Source organism: Heterodontus francisci, chromosome 30, assembly GCF_036365525.1.
Source record: "Heterodontus francisci isolate sHetFra1 chromosome 30, sHetFra1.hap1, whole genome shotgun sequence".
Taxonomy (NCBI): Eukaryota; Metazoa; Chordata; class Chondrichthyes; order Heterodontiformes; family Heterodontidae; genus Heterodontus; species Heterodontus francisci.
The window spans coordinates 40011953-40033172 of record NC_090400.1 but is presented as its reverse complement, the minus strand read 5'-3'; the positions used below and the strand labels follow the sequence as shown (position 1 = coordinate 40033172).

The 21220-nt window shown below is 42.5% G+C and overlaps 1 protein-coding gene across 2 annotated transcripts in view; it reads left to right on the top strand.

The window, feature by feature from the left end:
• Positions 1 to 21220, top strand: part of acaca (acetyl-CoA carboxylase alpha) — a 320877-nt gene that overhangs the window by 248437 nt on the left and 51220 nt on the right. For both annotated transcript variants that reach the window (XM_068010389.1, XM_068010388.1), the window contains 3 exons: positions 16560 to 16656; positions 17703 to 17838; positions 19366 to 19543. In XM_068010389.1, coding sequence (XP_067866490.1) covers positions 16560 to 16656; positions 17703 to 17838; positions 19366 to 19543 — 411 coding nt within the window. The remainder of the gene's footprint in view (positions 1 to 16559; positions 16657 to 17702; positions 17839 to 19365; positions 19544 to 21220) is intronic.

The window sequence follows — 21220 nt, the reverse complement described above, 5'->3', positions numbered from 1 at the left end:
GTGAAGCACCTTGGGCATTTAATACTTTAAAGGCGATTGTATAAACATAAGTTATTGTTGAGGGTTGAAAGGGATCTTAGTTTTGCCCTCCAAACCTGCCCCATCCAGACATGCTGTCAACAAACGTATCTGTTATCCATTCATTAACAACACAATCTCCTGGGAGAAGCAAACAAAAACTAGAGGGAAAAAACGTGCAACCATTTCAGGAATTCTTTTCCAACTCATACCAAGCTAATTGCTACTTACCCTCTATCATGTTATCTCTTCCTCCAATTTCCTCCCCATGTCTTTTGAAGGAGCTACATCATTCTGGGTAGAGTTTCATAGGCACCACCGTTCTGCCTATGCCAAGCGCCATAGAATGGTTACAGCACAAGAGGCTATTCAGTTCACCATGTTTGTGCCGGCTCTCTGCAAGAGCAACTAGGCTCGTCCCGCTCCCCCGCCTTTTCCCGTAAGACTGCAGATTTTTTCTCAACAGATAATTATCCAATACTCTTTTGCAAGCCATGATTGAATCTGCCTCCACCACACTGTCAGGCAGTGCATTCCAGATCCTAACCGCTCTCTGCTTAAAAAAAAAAGTGTTTCTCCATGTTGTCTTTTGCCATTCACCTTAAATTGGTGTCCTCTGATTCTCAACCCTTCCGCCAATGGGAACAGTTTCTCCCCACCTATTCTGTCCAGACCCCTCATGATTTTGAACACCTCTGTCAAATCTCTTCTCAACCTTCTCTTTAACGAAAACAGTCTCAGCTTCTCCAATCTATCTACGTAACCGATGTCTCTCATCCCTGGAACCATTCTTGTAAATTTTTTCTACACCCTATCTAATGCATTCACATTCTTCCTAAAGTGCGGTGCTCAGAACTGCATACAACACTCCAGGTGAAGCCAAACCAGCGTTTTATACAGGTTCACCATAACCTTTTCTTTGTACTCTATGGGCTGGATTTTATAAGGCGGTGAGCTTCAACAATAACGATCCGCCCACGCAGACCACACGTCAGAGAGCTGCTGCGCTATTAGCGCGGCAGCTCGTTTAAGTGGCCGGGGCGGACCGCCCACCCGATGACCTGGAGGGGGCGGGTGGTCTGTCCCGTCAATGAAGTCAGGTGCTATTGCGCAGGCGCCGACGCCATTTTTATAGGGGTTTGAGCCCTACATTTCAATTTACAGATTTAAAGGAATAGTGATTTAAAATAGATTTGAAAAAATTAAATAAATGTTTCTTGCCCCTCTCCGACACCCCCCCAATAACCATATAATTCATTTTTTGCCCTCCCCGCCCACCCCCCGAAATACTTACCTTGTGCACCTGAACCTCCCCTGCAAAGTTCATACACTATGCACTTTACCCCTTGCCACCATCCCCCACACCAATTGGATGAGTTTGACCACGCTTCCCCCTCCCCACCAGTGTCCTGCATCAGATCTTCGAACGGGCATCGAAGGTGCGGGTGTGCCGGCCGCTGGCAGCAACGGACAGCAGGAGTGGATAAGTAATTAATTCTGTCATTAATGTTATTTTGCATATTTAAATTTGCCTTCTGCCGCCACGCGGCGCTGGGTGGTAGGGGGTCACCACGAAGCTTCGCCATCACCTGCAATTTCGGGCCCGGCGTTGAGGACTGTGGTGGGCCTCTGCCGTAGGCATTTTCTGGCTCTCCCTGCCATGACACCCGACGCCAGGCGGGGCGGGGGGGCTGCGGGGGTGTATTGCGGGGCTGTAAAATTCAGCCCTATGCCTTTATTTATAATCCCATTTATCTTATTAACTGCTTTCTCAACCCGCCCTACCACCTTCAGCGATTTGTGCACATGTGCCCCCAGGTCCCTCCTCTTCTGCACTCCTTTTAGAATTGTATCCTTTATTTCATGTTGCCTCTCCTCGTTCTACCTTCTAAAATGTATCACGTCACGCTTCTCTGCATTAAATTTCATCTGTCACCTGTCTGCCTATTGCACCAGCCTGTCTATATCCTCTTGAAGTCTATCTCTGTACTCCTCAAGATTCACAATACTTCAACATTTTGTGTCGTCTGCACATTTTAAAATTGTGCCGAACACACCCAATTCTAGGCCATGATGTATATCAAGAAAAGCAGCGGTCTTAATAATCCCTGCGGAATCCCACTAAACGTTCCTTCAGTCTGAAAAGCAACCGTTCACTACTTCTCTCTGTTTCCTGTCACTCAGCCAATCTCATATCCATGCTGCCACTGTCCCTTTTATTCCATTGGCTTTAACTTTGCTGACAAGCCTGTTATGTGGCACTTTATCAACCGTCTTTAGAAGACCATGTACACATCAACCGTATGACCCTCTTCAGCCCTCTCTGTTACCTCATCAAAAAACTCAATTGAGTTAGTTAAATATGATTTTCCCTTAACAAATCCATGCTGGCTTTACTTACTTTAATCCACATTTGTCCAGCTGTTAATTTGGTCCTGGATTATTTTTTCTAAAGGCTTTCCCACCACTGAAGTTAAACAGACTGTCCTGTAGTTGCTGGGCTTATCTTTCCACCCTTATTTGAACAAGGGTGCAATATTTGCAATTTTCCAGCCCTCTGGCACCACCCTTGTATCTAAGGAGGATTGGAAGATTATGGCCAGTGCCTCTGCAGTTTCCACCCTTACTTCCATCAGCATCTGATCAAGACCCGGTGATTTATAAACTTTAAGTAAAGCCAGCCTTTCTAATACCTCCTCTTTATCAAATTTTAGCCCATCCAGTATCGCAACTACCTCCTCATTCACTATGATTTTGGAAGCATCTTCTTTCTTGGTAAAGGCAGATGCAAAGTAGTCATTTAGAACCTCAGTCATGCCACCTGCCTCCATGCATAAATCTCCTTATTGGTTCCTAACAGGCCCCACTGCTTCATTTACCACCCTTTTATTATTTGTATGCCGATAGACGACTTTTGGATTCCCTTTTATGTTAGCTACCAGTCTCTTCTCGTACTCACTCTTTGCTTCTCATTTCTTTTTCCACTTACCCTGTGAACTTTCTATATTCAGCCTGGATCCCATTTGTATTGTCAACCCGACATGTGTCATATGCACCCTTTTTCTGCTTCATCTTACTCTGTATCTCTTTCGTCATAGCTCTGGTTTGATTTGTCCTACCTTTCTCATTGGAATGTACTTCGACTGTACTGGAACCATTTCCTCTTTAAAGGCAGCCCATTGTTCCATTACAGTTTTTCCTGCCAATCTTTGATTCCAATTTACCTAGGCCAGATCCATTTATTTTCACTCTAGATTGCTCTCTATGCTCTTTTTGCCATCATGTAATGCCCATATTTGGACTTTCATCCGGGAATAACTGGATAGCAATCGGAAAGGGAGGCCCTGACTCATATTTTCCCATTACTAGCCAAGTGATGATGAGACCAATTTTATAACCCTCCCATCACCCCAGCTGAGATCAGCTAACTTTACATATCCCAAGGAATGAATCTAGCACCTTTCTGTTGTGAACAGATGAGCACCGCACCATGGCTGGCATGCATTTGCCCACTAAGCTATTGGACAAGCTCAGTCAGATATACAAAGCCAGCCAGCAGCAGATTTTGTGTCGGGCCTGATCTATCTGCATAAAACAGAGCTCTGCTGAATATATATGGTGTGAAATTTATTATACATTTTTGTCTGCCTTAATAAATCTGCATGCGTGTTTGACAAATACTTGAATTGATTTCTCAGTGTACTGTGACGAGGGATTTCTGCCCATTGTCTGGTTTAGAACGTTGTTTTGAATGATTGCCAGAATCTTGTCAATGCTTTCTTTGTAGGATCATTTCTGTAATTTATACAGAGAATACCCTGTTGCTGTTGAGTGGTTTGATATTTGCACAAATGAAAGTGAATATATTGCGCACGAGTGACCAACTCATGGCTGTGCTGTGTCCAGTCGGAACTTTGAGGTGTATCAATATCCTATCATACTGGTGCCTATGGAGAGCCTATCTCACTTCGTAAATAACCCAGGAGCCACAGGCTCTACTGTTCATACAGTGACAGGAATTTAAATAAAGTCTGCATTTTAAGCGCATAAAAGATTTTAGTTTGTAAATATTTCCTTGTCAAATTTAAGTTTTAAGTGACTGACGTCTTTGGGTAGCATCTAATGCTTTGAAGTTGTGGGGCATTTTGGAGGCTGATCGTGTCGAGTTATAGAATCACTTTTATTGCATTGATTTTTTTTTTCCCTCTGTCCTTGCTTTTATAGTTTGTCACATGTATATGCTTTCATTATTCTGCTCTATTAAACAGCTTTTTTGCCCCCTGTATTACAGAATGGTTTCAGTAGAAGTTCTGCAGTAATAGAATAACTCTAGTATAGTGAAAGTTACCCTGTTTTACATTATGGGATAGATTTGGTAGCACTAGCCAGAACTTACAACTGCGCTGCTATTCTGTGAAGTACCTTGGGGCATTTTGTACATTAAAGCTGCAATGTAAATCTAAGTTGTTGCAAAGAATTTACAGCATAGAAACATACCATTTGGCCCAATTGGTTTATGCCAGCGTTTATGCTTCACACAAGCTTCCCACATCCCTTTTTGCCTAACCGTATCCCCATATCTTTCTGTTCCTTTCTTCCTCATGGGCTTATCTAGATTCCCCTTCAATGCATCTATACTTTTTGCCTCAACCACTCCATATGGTAGCAAGTTCCACGTTCTAACCACTCTCTGGGTAAATAAGTTTCTTCTGAATTCCCTATTGGATCTTATATTTATGGCCCCCTGGTTTTGATTTCCCCACAAGTGGAAAGCTCTCTGTCTACCCTATCAAACCCCTTCATAATTTTAACGCATTTTAAAGTCACCAGTTGCGACTAGGTGAGAAATGTGTCGAGGGGTCGTTTGTTGTCTTTACCTGGTCTTATTGTAACAGGGTTTTATTTTAAAACACACTGTATTTTGAGCTCCCTTTCTTTTTCTTTGTTCATGGCCTTCCAATTATAAGGCAAAGAAACCAATACACCAGGTTTTCTCAGGTTTAAAGGAGAAAAGTGAAATTTATTAAAACTTAGACTTAAATTCTAATATAGTTGACGTCTACGGATAAAAGACGCGCTCATGTTAGCGTGCACATGCGATATACACATGCAGATAGGGACAGAAAAGAGAAGAAAAGATGAATTGGAACAGTAATATCTTGTTACTGTGCTTCGAGCTCATGGTATCGTCCTTTTGTAGGTAATTCTTGCTTTTCGTTGTGGCCCAGTATTCTGCTTAAACCTTGTTCACGGAGGAGACTTTTCTCTCTTTGAGGTTCATGTATTTTCACAAGGTTCCGTTCCATGACAAGGCGGACAAGAGAGGGTTCTGCTTCAGTTCCAGGAGCACATGGCATTCTGAGTTCAAATCCTGTTTTTCCAATTTAAAACTCCCCTAGTTGGCCAGCAGGTGGTCACGTGACTGACTGGTTTGACCAGGTCTCTCCTGTGTATTGGGGCAGGGACTGGTTCCTCATTGTTCCAACTCTGTCTGTTACTATGCAAATGTCTTTCCAGTCAGGGGCTTGCAATTTTACGGTTTAATGTTCATATGGCGAAATAATGTGTGCCTCAGTCTTGGTAGGTGGGGGCTTGCCTGGCACCTCCACACCCAGGAGAATGAAATGCAATTTGAAGAAAAACGGTGCATTTCATGAGAGTTTGAGAAACATAAGATACAGAAAGAAAAATCATGCATTTTTCTCATTCATTTCCATTCAATCACCATTCTTAAAGCTTATTAAAAATGGTCTGTTCTGGGTGCCAGGGCTACTTTACAAAGACCTTTGACTTCAGGGGATGGGTGGTTCCCTTTTCCTCTGACTGTGGGGGAGGAGTCTTTGTTACACTCCCTTTTGTTTTCTGGGACACGCCTACCTGCAGCTATTTGTGCTGATTTGGCTGCACACTCATGTGGCACTTAGACTAGGTGAGGCATTACCCTCACAGTTTCTGTCCCCCCTAGAGATCTCCCTTTGTCTCTGCAGGTTCCTGTAAATGCTGTTAGCATCTCTGGTGGGATGCGTCTAGAGTCTGCATCCACCAGGAGGATGTGGGGTCTCAGCTTTCACATTTTTCGGGGTTGGTTAACCAGACAGTCGGGGTTTTCATCCGGGATTCTTCCTGGACTTCCTTCAACCTGCCCTCTTGGTCACTTTTTCCCCTTCTCTTTCTAAACTTTTGCCAGCAGTGTGCTTGCCTGTCCCCTTTTGTTCTCGGCGGGGGTCCCTTACAGTTACCAACCCTCTGCTGGAGGGTCTTCCTAACACCAGTACAAGACTTAGGGGTGCAGGTTTCACTGTAGGTGGACGTTTCCCCTCAACCTGGCACATGTGGCAACTCCTGCAGTACTCCTCCACATCGTTGTGGAGTTTTGGCAAGTCAAACTGCTGTCTTATGCAAGCTTTAGTCTTTTGTATACTGGCATGTACAGCCACTGTAGTCACGTGGACCCTTCTTAATATTTTTCTCTAGTAAGGTCAGGTCTTTTCCCAGTAAAAGGGATCTGGTGGCCCCTGTGTCCCTGAGAATTACAATGGGCTTGCTTGTCCCACTCGAGGGGTATGGGGTTACTTTCCCTTCAAATGCAAAACCCTGATAACGTTCAGGAATCCTATTAACTTTTTCTACACTGGCTGTAGAAAGCTTCCTGGGTTGCACTCATAACTGCAGTTAAAGCCACAGCTTGTTCTGTGTTTTCCATCAGGATCCCGTCTGCACGGAGTGGGTGTGCCCTGATTAACCTTAACGGTTTTCCCTTTAGTTTCCAGCAGTCAGCTTTTAAATGCCTTGCCTTATTACAATGGAAGCACACAGGTCTCTGGGTCTCATTCTTGTTCACAGCACCTTCCTTTTTGGCTGGAGGAGGTGCCCCCTGTGTCTCCGGCTTTTGTTTTTCTTCCAGGACTGCCTGGGTGGATATCACCTTCCCACCCTTTGTCCTTTTCGGATTTGTGGGGGTGATTAGGAAAGGTTCTCCCCTGGGAAACCGACCTTTAAAATAAAGCAAACTCATGGGTCAGAATGGCCGCTTGCCAGGCTCCCTGAACCCACTGCTCCTCTACATGGGTTTTTATTGAGAATGGGAGAGAGTTTCTAAATTCCTCTAACAGGATTACTGCTTTGAGATTCTCATAGCTGAGTTGTGTTTTTAAAGCCCTCAGCCACTGGTCAAAAGCCAGCTGCTTACTTCTTTCAAACTCCAGATAAGTTTGATTGGCTTGCTTTTCAAGTCATAGAGTCGTACAACATAGAAACAGGCCCTTTGGCCCACCGCGTCCATGCTGACCATAATGCCTATCTATACTAATCCCACCTGCCTGCATTAATTCCATATCCCTCTATGCCTTGCTCATTCAAGTACCTGTCCAGATGCCTCTTAAATATCGCTACTGTTCCTGCCTTCACCACCTCCTCTGGCAGCTCATTCCAGATACCCACCATTCTTTGTGTGAAAAATTTACCCCTTTGATCCCCTTTAAACCTCCTCCCTCTCACCTTAAATCTATGCCCTCTAGTTTTAGTCACCCCTACCATGGGAAACAGACTCTGGCTATCTACCCTATCTATGCCTCTCATAATTTTATATACCTCTATCATGTACCCTCTCAGTCTCCTTCGCTCCAGGGAAAACAGACCTAGCCTATCCAATCTCTCTTTATAACTCAAGCCCTCCAAACCAGGCAGCATCCTTGTGAATCTTTTCTGCACCCTCTTTAGCTTAATCACATCTTTCCTGTACTGCGGCGACCAGAACTGCACACAGTACTCCAAATGCGACCTAACCAACGTTATGTACAACTGTAACATGACGTTGCAGCTCTTGTACTTAATGCCTCGGCCGATGAAGGCAAGCATGCCATACGCCGCCTTCACCACCCTATCTACCTGTGTTGCCACTTTCAGGGAACTATGTACTTGCACCTCAAGGTCTCTCTGCTCAACAACACTCCCCAGGGCCCTGCCATTCACTGTATATGTCCTGCCCTGGTTTAACTTCCCTAAATGCATCAGTTCGCACTTGTCTACATTAAATTCCATTTGCCAATCCCTTGCCCACTTTCCCAGTTGATCTATATCCTGTTGTAACCTTAGACAACCTTCTTCACTGTCCACTATACCACCAATTTTGGTGTCATCTGCAGACTTACTGATCATGCCCCCTACATTCACATCCAAGTCATTAACATATATGACAAACAACAGAGGGCCCAGCACCTATCCCTGTGGCACACCACTGGTCACCGGCCTCCAATCTGAAAAACAACCCTCCACTACCACCCTCTGCCTTCTATCACCAAGCCAATTTTGTATCCAATTTGCTAGCTCATCCTGGATCCCATGTGTTTGAACCTTCTGGACCAGCCTACCATGCGGGACCTTGTCAAAGGCCTTACTAAAGTCCATGTAGACAACGTCCATTGCCCTGCCCTCGTCAATCCTCTTGGTCACCTCCTCGAAAACAATCAAATTCGTGAGACATGATTTCCCACGCACAAAGCCATGCTGACTATCCCTAATCAGACCATGCCTTTCCAGATGCATATAAATCCTGTCTCTCAGAATCCCTTCCAATAACTTTCCCACCACTGACGTAAGGCTCACCGGCCTGACTTATCCCTGCTGCCCTTCTTAAATAAAGGCACAACGTTAGCTATCCTCCAGTCTTCCAGTACCTCACCCGTGGCTAACGGTGATACAAAAATCTCTGCCAAGGCCCCAGCAATCTCCTTCCTTGCTTCCCAGAGCATCCTAGGATGCATCTGGTCAGGCCCTAGGGATTTATCCACCTTTAATGCGCTTCAAAACCTCCAACATCTCCTCCTTTGTAATGTTGATATGCTCCAGGATATCGGTGTTCCCTCCCTTGAACTCACTAGCTTCCATGACCACCTCCACGGTAAATACGGACAAGAAATATTCATTTAAGACCTCACCGTATTGACTTCTTTCTCTCTTTCTCTTTCTCTCCCCTGCATTGCCACATACAGTGAGGGTTCTAAACTTTTGTCGATAGGCTTTGGGTACTAATTATTATGTGCCGGGAAGAGCATTTTTGGTCAGTTCATAATTTGATGAACTCTCATCTGGCAACAGGGAATGAACCTCATGGGCTTTTCCAGTTAGCTTGCTTTGCAGTAAAAGAGACCAGGTTTCAGCTGGCCATTTTAGCTGCCTTGACAGTTTCTCAAAAGACACAAAAAACCCTTCTGCATCTTCCTCATTGAATTTTGGAATTAATTGAGCGAGTTTTAGCAATCTTGTACTCAGCCCTGGATTGTGCTCCTCCATATTGGCCATGCTTTCACTAGGGTTACTCTGTCGCGCGCCCCCCCCCAGTTAACTCAAGCCACTTCAACTCTCTGTTTGGATTCCTTCTGGAATATTCTTTCTTTCTCTCCCCTGCCTTGCCACATACAATGATCCCACACTGCTGTGCCAGTTTTCTCAACTTCTCCATAGACAGTGCTTTTAACTTATCCCAAGTTACTTCACCCTAGCTTGGAGAGCAACTCGCTTCAGTTGCAGACATGTTGGTATTCAATCACACACAACCACAAGACAACCTGTATTGGTTTTTTGCTCTTTTTGATTGGGAACAATCTGGCTTCTCAGTTCCAATTTCACTCGTTTATCTGTGGGTTGAAATCTGGATGCTAGCACCAGATTATTCATGCAGGAGACTTTTCTCACTTTGAGGTTCATGTGTTTTCACAAGATTCAGTTCCGTGGGAAGGAGATGGGAGCAGGCAGACAGGAGAGGGTTCTGCTTCAGTTCCAGGACCACATGGCATTCTGAGCTCAAATCTTGTTTTTCCAATTTAAAACTCTCTAGTTGGCCAGCAGGTGGTCACGTGACTGACTGGTTTGACCAGGTCTCCTCTTTGTATTGGGGCAGGGACTAGTTCCTCATTGTTCCAAACTGTCTGTTACTATGCAAATGTCTTTCCAGTCAGGGGCTTGTAATTTTAAGTTTTAATGTTCATGTGGCGAAATAATGTGTGCCTCAGTCTTGGTAGGTGGGGGCTTGCCTGACACACCCCTCAACCTTTTCTTTTATAGAGAAAAGATCCACAGCCTGCTCAGTCTTTCCTGATATGTATAACCCCTCCGTTCTGATATCATCCTTGTAAATTATTTTTGCACCTTCCCTAGTGCTATGCTTTTCATAATGTTGAGACCAAAACTGGGCACAGTACTCCAGATGTGGTCTAACCAAGGTTCGAAAGAAGTTTAACATAACTTCTTTGTAATTACAGGATGAATTATTTACGTAGGCAGTTTCTATTGTAATGTGAACAAAGGAGATCGACTAGTATGCCAATAACAATGTATCTTTTTAAAAACCATTGAAAATAAACTGCATCTTGATGCTGAGGAATGCAAACAATGCGTTGTAATTTGTAGTCAAAAGCAAAGCGATGGCGATTGCTGCTGACCGCAGAAAGTTCTGCTGAGAGATCTAGCGATCTCTCTGGTGAGAACTTTACCTCTCTCGACATGCAATTCATTGCAGCATTGTTTAGTGGGGTTTCTGCATGTCGAGCTGCAGTGTTGTCAAGCTGTCCAAGAAGCCAATTGCATTAAAGAATTATAACAGACAGCAAACTAGGAAATGAAGAGTACTAATAATCAATCGACTTTTTAAAAATTTAACAGGGAGCAAAATAAAGATTGGGAGGATATACACATGAGGTTAAGGTAGAAGCTGAAATATCATGAGCAAACTTGAAAAAGAAATTAAAAATCTGGTTTAAACAAAATCTAGTAATTGATCATAATGGAGAAATTTAACAACATTCCATTATTTTTCCAGGGCCATTTCAGTTCAGCCAGTTATTACTCAGAACACCATTAAAAAATCCAGTTACACATCGTTGAACAAGTTTAACTTTCTATGGGGTTTCTAACAACGATCTTAGAGGGAAAATGGGAAGTTCTCAGCGGATCAATTGATTTCTCTGATTGCCAGCTCTAGGTGGAGGAGGACGGAAGTACACAGCGCAGCCTGTGACAGAGCAGTGAATGACCGACCGCAACTTCAGGACTTCTGTGTTAATCTGCACTTGCACAAAATCCTGAAGTTGCGGTCAGTCAGATTCAGAGGAGTAATGACAGCAAATGCTGACAGTTTGTTGTCAAAATGCCCCACAAATTCCAGGCCATTGTTTAAGCTTAAAAGCCTTTATCAGGCCAAGTTTGAAATCTATATCTCAAACAAAATAAAAGTTAAACTTGATGAGGCTGAACAATCGCTGGTGATTGCACAATGTTCAGCACCTAAGATACTGAAGCAGTCTGTGTAGAAATGCAGCAAGACCTGGACAATATCCAGGCTTGGGCTGATAAATAGCAAGTAATATTCGTGCCACAGAAGTGCCAGGCAATGACCATCTCCCCTTGACATTGAATGGCATTATGATCACTGAATCCCCCACTGTCAACATCCTGGGGTTACCATTGACAAGAAACTGAACTGGAGTAGCATAAATCAGGAGTATGTTGGAGTACTCCCCACTTGCCTGGATGGGTGCAGCTTCAACAACACTCAAGAAGCTCGACACCATCCAGGACAAAGTAGCCCGCTTGGTTAGCACCCCACCCACAAACATTCACTCCCTCCACCACCGATGCACAGTGGCAGCAGTATGTACCATTTACAAGATGCACTGCAGCAGTGCACCAAGGCTCCTTAGACAGCACATTCAAAATCCGTGACCTCTACCACCTAGAAGGACAAGGGCAGCAGATGCATGGGAATACCATCACTTGCAAGTTCCCCTCCAAGCCACACACTATCCTGATTTGGAACTATACCGCCGTTCCTTCTCTGTCGCTGGGTCAAAATCTTAGAACTCCCTTCCTAACCGCACTGTAAATGTACCTTCCTCACATGTACTACAGCGGTTCAAGGCAGCTCAATACCACCTTCTCGAGGGCAATTAGGGATGGGCAATAAATGCTGGCCTAGCTAGCGATGCCCACATCCCAGGAACGAATAAAAAAAACAATCTGTGCAAGTTTTTTCAGTCTTTTATTTATTCAGTACGCTCCTGAATATTCTGCTGGGGAACCACTGCCTCTGCACTGAAATGTCCAATTGTTTGGCCAAAAAAAAGTTTATCTTTTGTTGAAGGTTAAAGAGGAGGTCTCATTTTATCCAGTATATTCTATCACTCTATATTGCGATTGTGCAACAAAAACAAACTCAGTAAATGTCAATGCTGCAGTCAGAGGGTGATGCAGAGTCTGTGAGCCAGGTTCTAATAAAACTCAATATATGATGGATGGATTTGCTAGTGTGCAATGACTGACTCAGATGTGCAGATGGTATGATTCAAAGTGAGCTTCTGAATGAGAATTTTACTCACCTCAAAATCCTTATGTATGGAGAGTTTTTTGCACTGCCCCATTTTATGTGGGGTTGGGAATACAGTACGATTCTTTTTGGTCAGTCTGTCAATTTGCAGGCTGGCTGTTCATCCATTTCGCACTTTGGTGAATGACATTTATGCAAGGGCAGCACCTGGTTGTAATGCCATTAAATAATCTGCAGCTAATTACAAGTGAATGCTGTGTCAAAGTATATATTATAAGGTCTAATTGGCGGACATTTCCTGCTCACATCAGAATTGTCTCTCTTAAGTAGACCTAAATTGGATGGACCATTCCACGGTCCTCTCCACAGGCACTGTCAATGCCAAAGCCTTAAGCACTGTTGGAACCTTTTCTTCCTGGTTCTATGCATTGCTACCTTTGTCTTCCAAAAACCATCTTCAGACATTTCAGCTTTATTTTCCTCTTGTTTTTGTAAATTCAAATGATTGGCATGTTAAAATTTTACAGCTTGCTTTTTTTTCCTGTTGTGATGTGCTTTGGGATGTGTTATGTTAAGTGCACTATATAAATGCAAGTTGTTTAATGTGGAAAAGGCTTGAAGGTGAATGCTGACTGTGATTGGCCTTCAAAGCAGTCTCATTTGAGAATCTCGCTCTAGAATAGCTGTTGAACTCTTTTGCTCCAATTATAATAGATTTTGGAATTTTTATATCGAAGGTGTATGTGATTTTAAATGTTATATTTTCCTGCTTATATAATGAAAGTACTTTATAGAATTGTAGAATGATAGAGCACAGAGGCCATTTGGTGCATCTTGTTGTATGCCATTTCTTTGAAAAAGCTATCCAATTAGTTACACTCCCCTACTCTGGTCCTTGTAAATTTTTTGCCTTTTAGTATTTATCCATTTCCCTTTTGAAAGTTACTATTAAATTTGTTTCCACCACCCTTTCAGGCAATGCATTCCAGACCAAAACAATTTGCTGTGTAAAACAAAAAATTCTATCGCCTTTTGCCTGTCACCTTAAATCTTAATTTGAAATTATGCGCCGCATACCCAGGTCATTAATATAAAAACAAAAAGAGCTGTGGCCTAATACTCACCCCTGTATGCTTCCCTCTGGCCTGAACAAAGCAACCATTTACTACAACTCTCTGCTTTCTGTCCCTCTGCCAATTTTGTATCCATGCTGCTACTATCCCTTTAATCCCATCGGCTTTAATTTTGCTTACAAGTCCATTATGTGGTACTTTGTCAAGTGCCTTTTGAAAATCCCATATACTCCAACCAGAATGCACTCATCAACCCTCTCCCTTACTTCATCAAAGATCTCAGTCAAATTAGTCAAACACAATTTGCCTGAAGCAAATCCATGCAATTTTTGATTAATTAGCCTATACTTTTTCAAGTGGCAATTAATCTTGTCCTGGATTAAGACCTATATAAGTTCCCGTATCTAAGGAAGATTGTGGCCAGAGCCTCCACAATTTCCACCCTTACTTTCCTCAGTTTCGTAGGATGCATCCTATCTGAATTGGGTGACATTTCTATTTTGAGTACTGCCAACATTTTAAGTACCTCCTCTTTATTTTTAGCGTGTATAAAATCGCTACTACATCATAGTTGAAGCAGCCTCTTTAATGAAGACAGATGCAAAGTACTCATTTAGTACCTCAGCCATGCCCTCTGCCGCCACAGGAAGACCTTTTTTGTCCCTAATTGAACCCACCCTTCCATTGTTTAACCTTTTACTGTTCCTATGTTGTTACGACCGAGGTTGGAGGAATGCACTGTCTTTCGCTAGTTCCACTTCTCCACTGGTCACAACATTTTTAAAAATGTTCTACCCAGTTACCAATATGGCCAATTATATACATTATATTAGTTTCAGAATAAAAATCCGCCAACTAGGTTTCTTTAAACAACAAAATTGTTGATTTATTATAAAACAAGACTTATTCAATAAAGGTGCAAAGCTAATAACATACAGTTTGAAATATGAAAGTATAAATATCTACTCTTCTAAAATAACCTAACACAGACACACACACACACTCGTTAAAGAAAAGAAATAAAGAAAATGAAAAAACTGGCTCTGCAGAGATCAACTTAAAAAAAAAACTTTGACCAAGTTATTGTCAATTCTTGAAGAAAAAGGACAAGGTATGGAATGTTCCAGATGGCCTTTGGTCTGGTGTCCGGGTACATGTAGACTGCTGTCACTGGGATCTTTCTGAAGAGTTCTGTTCAGGAGATGTTGAGGAGTAGTCTTGCAAAGAATTACTGCATAAGTGGTTTCAGCTATCACACTGGATTCTCAGAAGATTTTCCAAAGCAGGTGGAAAAGGATGAGCTGGGTGTCTTCTCTCTTAGCAGGCTGCACACCAACTGAGCACTCTGATAGTCCACGCCCAAATTAGAAACCCAAAACTCTTGACGACCTTCAACCTGGACATGTGCCTTCTCTGTAAACAGCTCCAATAGCCAGCAAGGCTCCTTATGTTTATTTAGCCATTCATTGTCTCTTCCAGTAAGTGTTTTTTAAATTTCGAAATGTCCTTCCAGTAACCTTTTTTAAAAAAACAATCCAGGCATCTCCTCAGTCTTTCAAATGAGCCAATTTTCGCAATCTTTTAAACATGAGTCCTCAAAAAAATAATAATGGAAGCACCTCCATGACAATGTTCATGAAAGACTATTAGGTTGCCTTTTAATTTAGCTACTAATATATTCACATGCTCACTTTTCCCATCTATTTCCCTTTTTTAGATTTCCTCTGTACAATTTGTATTCACTTTGGTTCTCCAATGTATTAACCTTACATTTGTCTCCTTTTCTGTTTGATTTTAATCTCTATATCTTAAGTCATCAAGGGAGCTCCAGCTTTGGATGTCCTTCCTTTCCCTACTTGTGGGAATTTGTCTACTCTGTACCTGAACAAGCTCCTCTTTGAAGGCCTCCCTGTACTTAAACTGTTTCCTCCTTTGAAGGCCTGCTGTTGTTCATTTGCTGTTTTGCCTACCAATTTCTGATTCTAATCCACCTGAGCAGATCCTTTTTTAAATTCTGAATTGGCCCTCCTCCAGCTTTTATGCTTGATTGTTCTGTGCCCTTTTCCATAACTATTCTATACCTGATGATATGGTCACTGTTGCCCAAATGCACCCCGACTGAAACATACTCTACTTGCCCCACTTCATTCACCAGAACTAGATCCAGCACTGCTTCCTTTCTCATTGGGCTTGAAACACAAGAAAGTTCTCTTGTGCACATATTAAAAATTCACCTTCCTTGACCCCCCCCCTTTCCCCTTTATATTGTTTCTATCCTAGTCTGTATTAGAAGAATTGAATTCCCCCATTAGCACTGCTCCATAGTTCTTGCATCTTTCTGTGATTTGCCTACAAATTTGTTCCCCTCCTCCTTCCCAAAATTTGGTGGCCTCTAGTTTACACCCAGTAACGAAATATTGTTTCTTAATTCTAGCCAAATAAATTCTGTCTTTGACTTCTCAACTACATCATCTCTTTCCAGTACTATAATGTTTTCTTCCTTCAACTACCACCCTGACTTTTTTCTTCCTTCCCTATCTCTCCTGAATACCATGTAGCCAGGAATATTATGTCCTGATCCTTGCCAGTTTGATCCAGGTCTCTGTTACCACTATATCATAGTCCCTTGTGGTGAGTTGAGCCTGCAACTCGCCAATCTTATCTACATGCAGTTACATACACGCACGCAAGCCCATCTTAGATTGCCTCATACTTGCCTGCAGTTTGATCCCTCCTATTTCTGAAATATTCTGTACTCTAATGTTGTTTGTATCCCCAGTCCTCTGTGTACCTTGTTTCTCCTTTCAAATGTTTCATCCTGGTGCCCAGCCCCCTCCCAAATTAGTGTAAATTCTCCCCTACAGCACTATTTAACCTCCCCATGAGGACATTGGTCCCAGCTGTGTTGAGCTGCAATCTATCGTTCTTGAATAGGTCCCTTCTGCCAAGAACTGATCCCAGTGCCCCAGGAATCTGAAGCCCTCCCTTCCTATTCTATAAAATTAGAGAACCATTTAAAAACATTACATAGCTGTACCAGGAAGCCATTTTACCAACCATCTCTGTATCATTGGTGTAGGATTTTCTTCATATTTGAACAAAAATACATTATATCAGACTGAAGCCATTTTTTCTCCTGCCTGTTCCAGATTGGGAGGAATACCCGTAGGAGTGGTTGCTGTGGAAACCAGGACAGTAGAGTTATCAATCCCAGCAGACCCTGCAAATCTGGATTCAGAAGCAAAGGTAGGCTGTGCTGAGTGCTGCAGAGTGCATTTATTAATTTAGGATTTTCCTTCGGCCTATCATATTACAGCTTTTACGGCGTTGAGATGATGCAAAAACTGCAGTATAATTGGGAAGGAAGGTGCCTGAAATGACTAGACATGTTATTTTAGCAAGCAAGGTGCAATCGCTTTGAGTAACACTTCACAAACAGTGGAGAGCAAAATTCAATGATACCAGAGAGCTGACTGCCTCTTCAAGTCTCTGCAGACATTAAAAATGTAACCAGCTTTGGACCAGAGATCAATACAAAGGTGGTATTATGATTCGAGTACTGGCTGTGCATCACTCCCAGGAGGTTCTACTCTCATGTGCCAGCATCATAACATCATCACTCGACCTATAAAGAAAGAATAAGCATTAATATAATACCTTTTCATGACTTCTGGATGTTCCAAAGCATGCTACAGCCAGTAAAGTACTTTCGAAGCATAGTGGATCTAGGCAGGGAGTATTCCCAGGATATCTACCTTGAGAGACGTCACTGCTGAACTTGATGCTGTCCTCACCTAATGCCATGCACTTTCCAATGGAGTCAGTGGACAGAGTTGGGGGACCCCAGCTGATTTCCCTTCCCCTGGCTTGGGATACAGACTGGGTTGTAGCTGCACTGGCTGTGATGGTAGCTAATGAGGATTTCTTTTTTAAAATGGCCAGCCTAAATTCTCCAAAATGTTATGAGCCGTGTGTTGCATTCCAGTTCATGACACCATTATTTTTCCACCGAGGTGAGCATTTTCAAATTTGCAATTCGGCTTGTTTCAGTTATATTCGAGCAGAAAATTTATTTTTTTCTCATCAAATTGTTTTTTCCCACAGACATGAGAGCTCCACGTGATTTGTCAAAGTTACTTTGAACCATCTTACTAATTTTCACCTATTCCCTCACCTCCCTTTCCTTCCTCTCCCCTTTTACTTTTCCCCTTTCCTCACTTTGCTTAAACGTGGGCCTTCTGCTTTCATAAATAGTTACTGGTCAATAATATGTTTGTGGTCTGTGTGAACAGATAATCCAGCAAGCCGGTCAAGTGTGGTTCCCCGACTCTGCCTTCAAAACTGCTCAAGCTATCAAAGATCTGAACCGAGAAGGACTTCCACTGATGGTGTTTGCCAATTGGCGAGGTTTCTCTGGCGGGATGAAAGGTAAAGAGATTAAAGTAAATAAAAATGTTTCCAAGTTTGCTTGCATCAAAGAGCTTTGCATTCGCTGCATTTTATTACAGCAAAGAGAGCAACTATTCCAGGTATTGAGTATTCCTTGACCACTGTCCATACCATTCGGAGGTCATGCAAAGTTGAATGCTCTGCTGCCATGAAGTCCACCTAGTGGTTGAATGGAGAACAGACAAAATTAATCTGAACTGTCTGACAAATTCAAAATTTCTTGAATGACGGGGTACGTGTGATCTTGATTTGGGGAAGGCAGTGCTGTAATCTGCAGGGCCGTGAGGCTACCTAGTCTCCCATAAGATCTTTGACAGGGCATTCTGCAGTAAGAGGCCATGGAATATTTTAGAATTGTGACTCAAATCATTTTTTAAGTTGTTTTCAGTAAGGTGGTGCCGTGTTTTCTGATCAAGACCACAATCACTTAAAATTTGAAATTGTTGTCACTTTTGATGAGTTCAGTAGCTGCAGTGTATTTGCAGTTGAACCTAAGCTGTGACAGAAGCACACACAGTCTGACACACGTTTTATCAAGATCAATCAGTCACAGCTTTAACCAACTTGAAATTCCATCCTCTTAGGTTGCTTTAGTTTTGAATATTTGTGTTTAAGCTGTGAATGCAGATCACACCCATGGAAAGGAGCATTGAAAAAAAAACGGGAAAAAATGTAATGACTTCTCCTTGATAAGGGATCCTGAGGATGATAGTCCTGCTTCAAACATTTAATAAATCATAGTATTTTTAAATGCTTCAAAAATAATTTTGTGGAACCCTGTTTTACCCATCAGAGCATGTGGCGGCAGCTTTACTTCGGGAGTCTTGATGACAGTCACCCTTTAAGATGCCTTTTACAGCCTCAGTAAATAAAATATCAACAGTGCAAGGGTTCACTCTGTGAAACTGTTTGGCCCAATAACTCCATTCACTTACAAGGAGAAATGTGCACATGCAGTTTCTTCCTTGGCACTGCTTTGATTATTCATGGGGCTGGGAGGGTGGGGGGGGGGGGGGTGGAAGGAAAGCAGAGGAAGAAGATAAACAATTACACCATTCTCCAGTGCACACACACGGCAAGGAGCCAATTGGATGGTGGGTAAAGCATCTCAGAAATCGTGTGTAATGAGTAGGAAAAGATTAGACGCAGTTCTTGCTATGCTGAAAATTGACATTAGCAAAAACTCTTTACTCGACGACCTAGGAGGTCCAATTCAAGTTGGATAGAAAACACAGCCAGATACGTTTGGATTGGTCTTCTGCACATTTTTATGTGGCTAAAAGATGATCAAGATAATGCAAAATTAAATTATAAAACTCGCTGAATATTTAGTTGTGGGATATCCATATGCTAGGGTTTAGTTAGGCAGGCCAGCAGTGACCCACGACAGTAAGAAATCAGCCGTGAAATTTACCAGAAATTAACACCAGGGTCGTTGTCTCAGCATGAGTGGTTTGATAGGATGCGAATCCCTGTGAAATTAACCACTCTCTTCTTCCCCTCCAGACATGTATGATCAAGTGCTAAAGTTTGGTGCGTACATCGTCGATGGATTGCGAGAGTACAGGCAGCCCATGCTTGTGTACATCCCCCCGAATGCAGAGCTGAGAGGTGGCTCATGGGTAGTCATTGACCCCACCATCAACCCCAGGCACATGGAGATGTATGCAGACAAGGAGAGCAGGTATGCAAATCTAGTCAGCTCTGATTACACTGGTGGTTAACCCTTTCTATACTCACAACTCTTTGCATTTCTCATTTAAAACAAATGGACTGTGCCATCCACCAGTTAGGATGACACAGGCATGGGGTTTGTGAAATAATTTCTAAACCACATATACTAATTTCAATGTTTCCGAGCCTGGTGAACAAATATGTATAACAAATAAGGATGGAAGTCCAGATTTTTCCCAGTTTGTCACAAAATTGTTGCTGCTGTGTTATTGAAATCCAGTCTTATTCTGCTTGGATGAGGAACCGTTTTTATTTAGTACAAGACTGCCTAAAATAAGAACTGATTTTCCACAACATACTGGAGGGATACCAGCACCTAAAGAACTATACCTCTGCAGGAGTCACCACGCATGGAGGGGAAGGGTGGGATGGAGTAGGGGATAATTCTCATTTATATCACCAATTCTGTGAATATTCTTTGAGGAATAGAAACAGGCAACATGGTGAAAATTTACTTTAAATCAATATTTCTAGAAGTTCTGTGAAAGGAAAGTTAAATGTAATCTGACAACTGAGAGACTCCTGAGACTGAACTGATTCAGTCTGACTTCACACAGAATTTCTTTATCTGTAATGAAGAATGCTGCCCGCCTTCACATTGTGTGTCTGTCACAATAGATAAACTATATATAAATATATATGGATTAAATGTAATTATTTGCCTCTACATGCTTTTGTGTTATTTTCTCCTCCTGTATTAGGTTGTCAATTGCCTAGTACTGTAAGTAAGGTTGTGGGTGACCTGCTTCTGGGTTTGGCCCACATCCTCCCCATTTTGTATTCCTCTTAATCAATTTGCTGGGAAGTGTCTGCAAGAGGAGTTTGTGACTTGTTCTATAATTAATTTTGTTTTCTCTCTGGTCTGGCCTTTTATCTGCTGCTTCTTCACCATGGCATGGCAGAGACTGGCCACTGACATTTAGAGGATGGGGCACAAAACCCTCTTGCTGTGCCTCTGTTGATGCTGAATTGTGAGTGTGTACCAAAGTGATGCACAAGAGGGCCAGGCGGATTGACCCTCTGATTTGTGGTTTTCTTCCCTCGCTTCCCTGCATAGGAATACTTTGCGCTACTTCCTCACCCACAGCCTCCCCCCACCCCTACTTTTTCCCCTCCATCTGTAACAATAGTCATGATACTGCACTGCCAGGCTGCCATGAAATAGCAGTGTCTCCACAGCAAAATCCATATTGTGCGTTACAGGGACAGGGATTTTTCTGCCATTTAACCCTGTCGGTGCTGAATTTTTTTGCCAGCTTTAATCTAAGCCAGGCTTTTCACCAAACACAGTGACACCTGTATCTGTCCATTTCTTGCACCGTCTCTTATCCACTGTAGAGAATATTGTGAGAACCATAGATCGTAGCTTGGCTTGAACGATCTAACTGGAAAATTTCCACTAATAATCATGCTTTAAATGTTATGATATAAAATATCTGCATAGTTCTCAAAAGGTAGAGAAGGGCTCTTGGAAAAGGAAAACACCCTTACCTCTTTTTCGCCCCCGCCCCCATCTCTGAGCACAGAACAGAGAAGTCCAGACTACAGTTGTATTTTTTTTTAAATGCTGTGACTTTAATTTATGCCTTGAATAATTGCATGGTTAATTAGCCTGTAAATGGGTTTT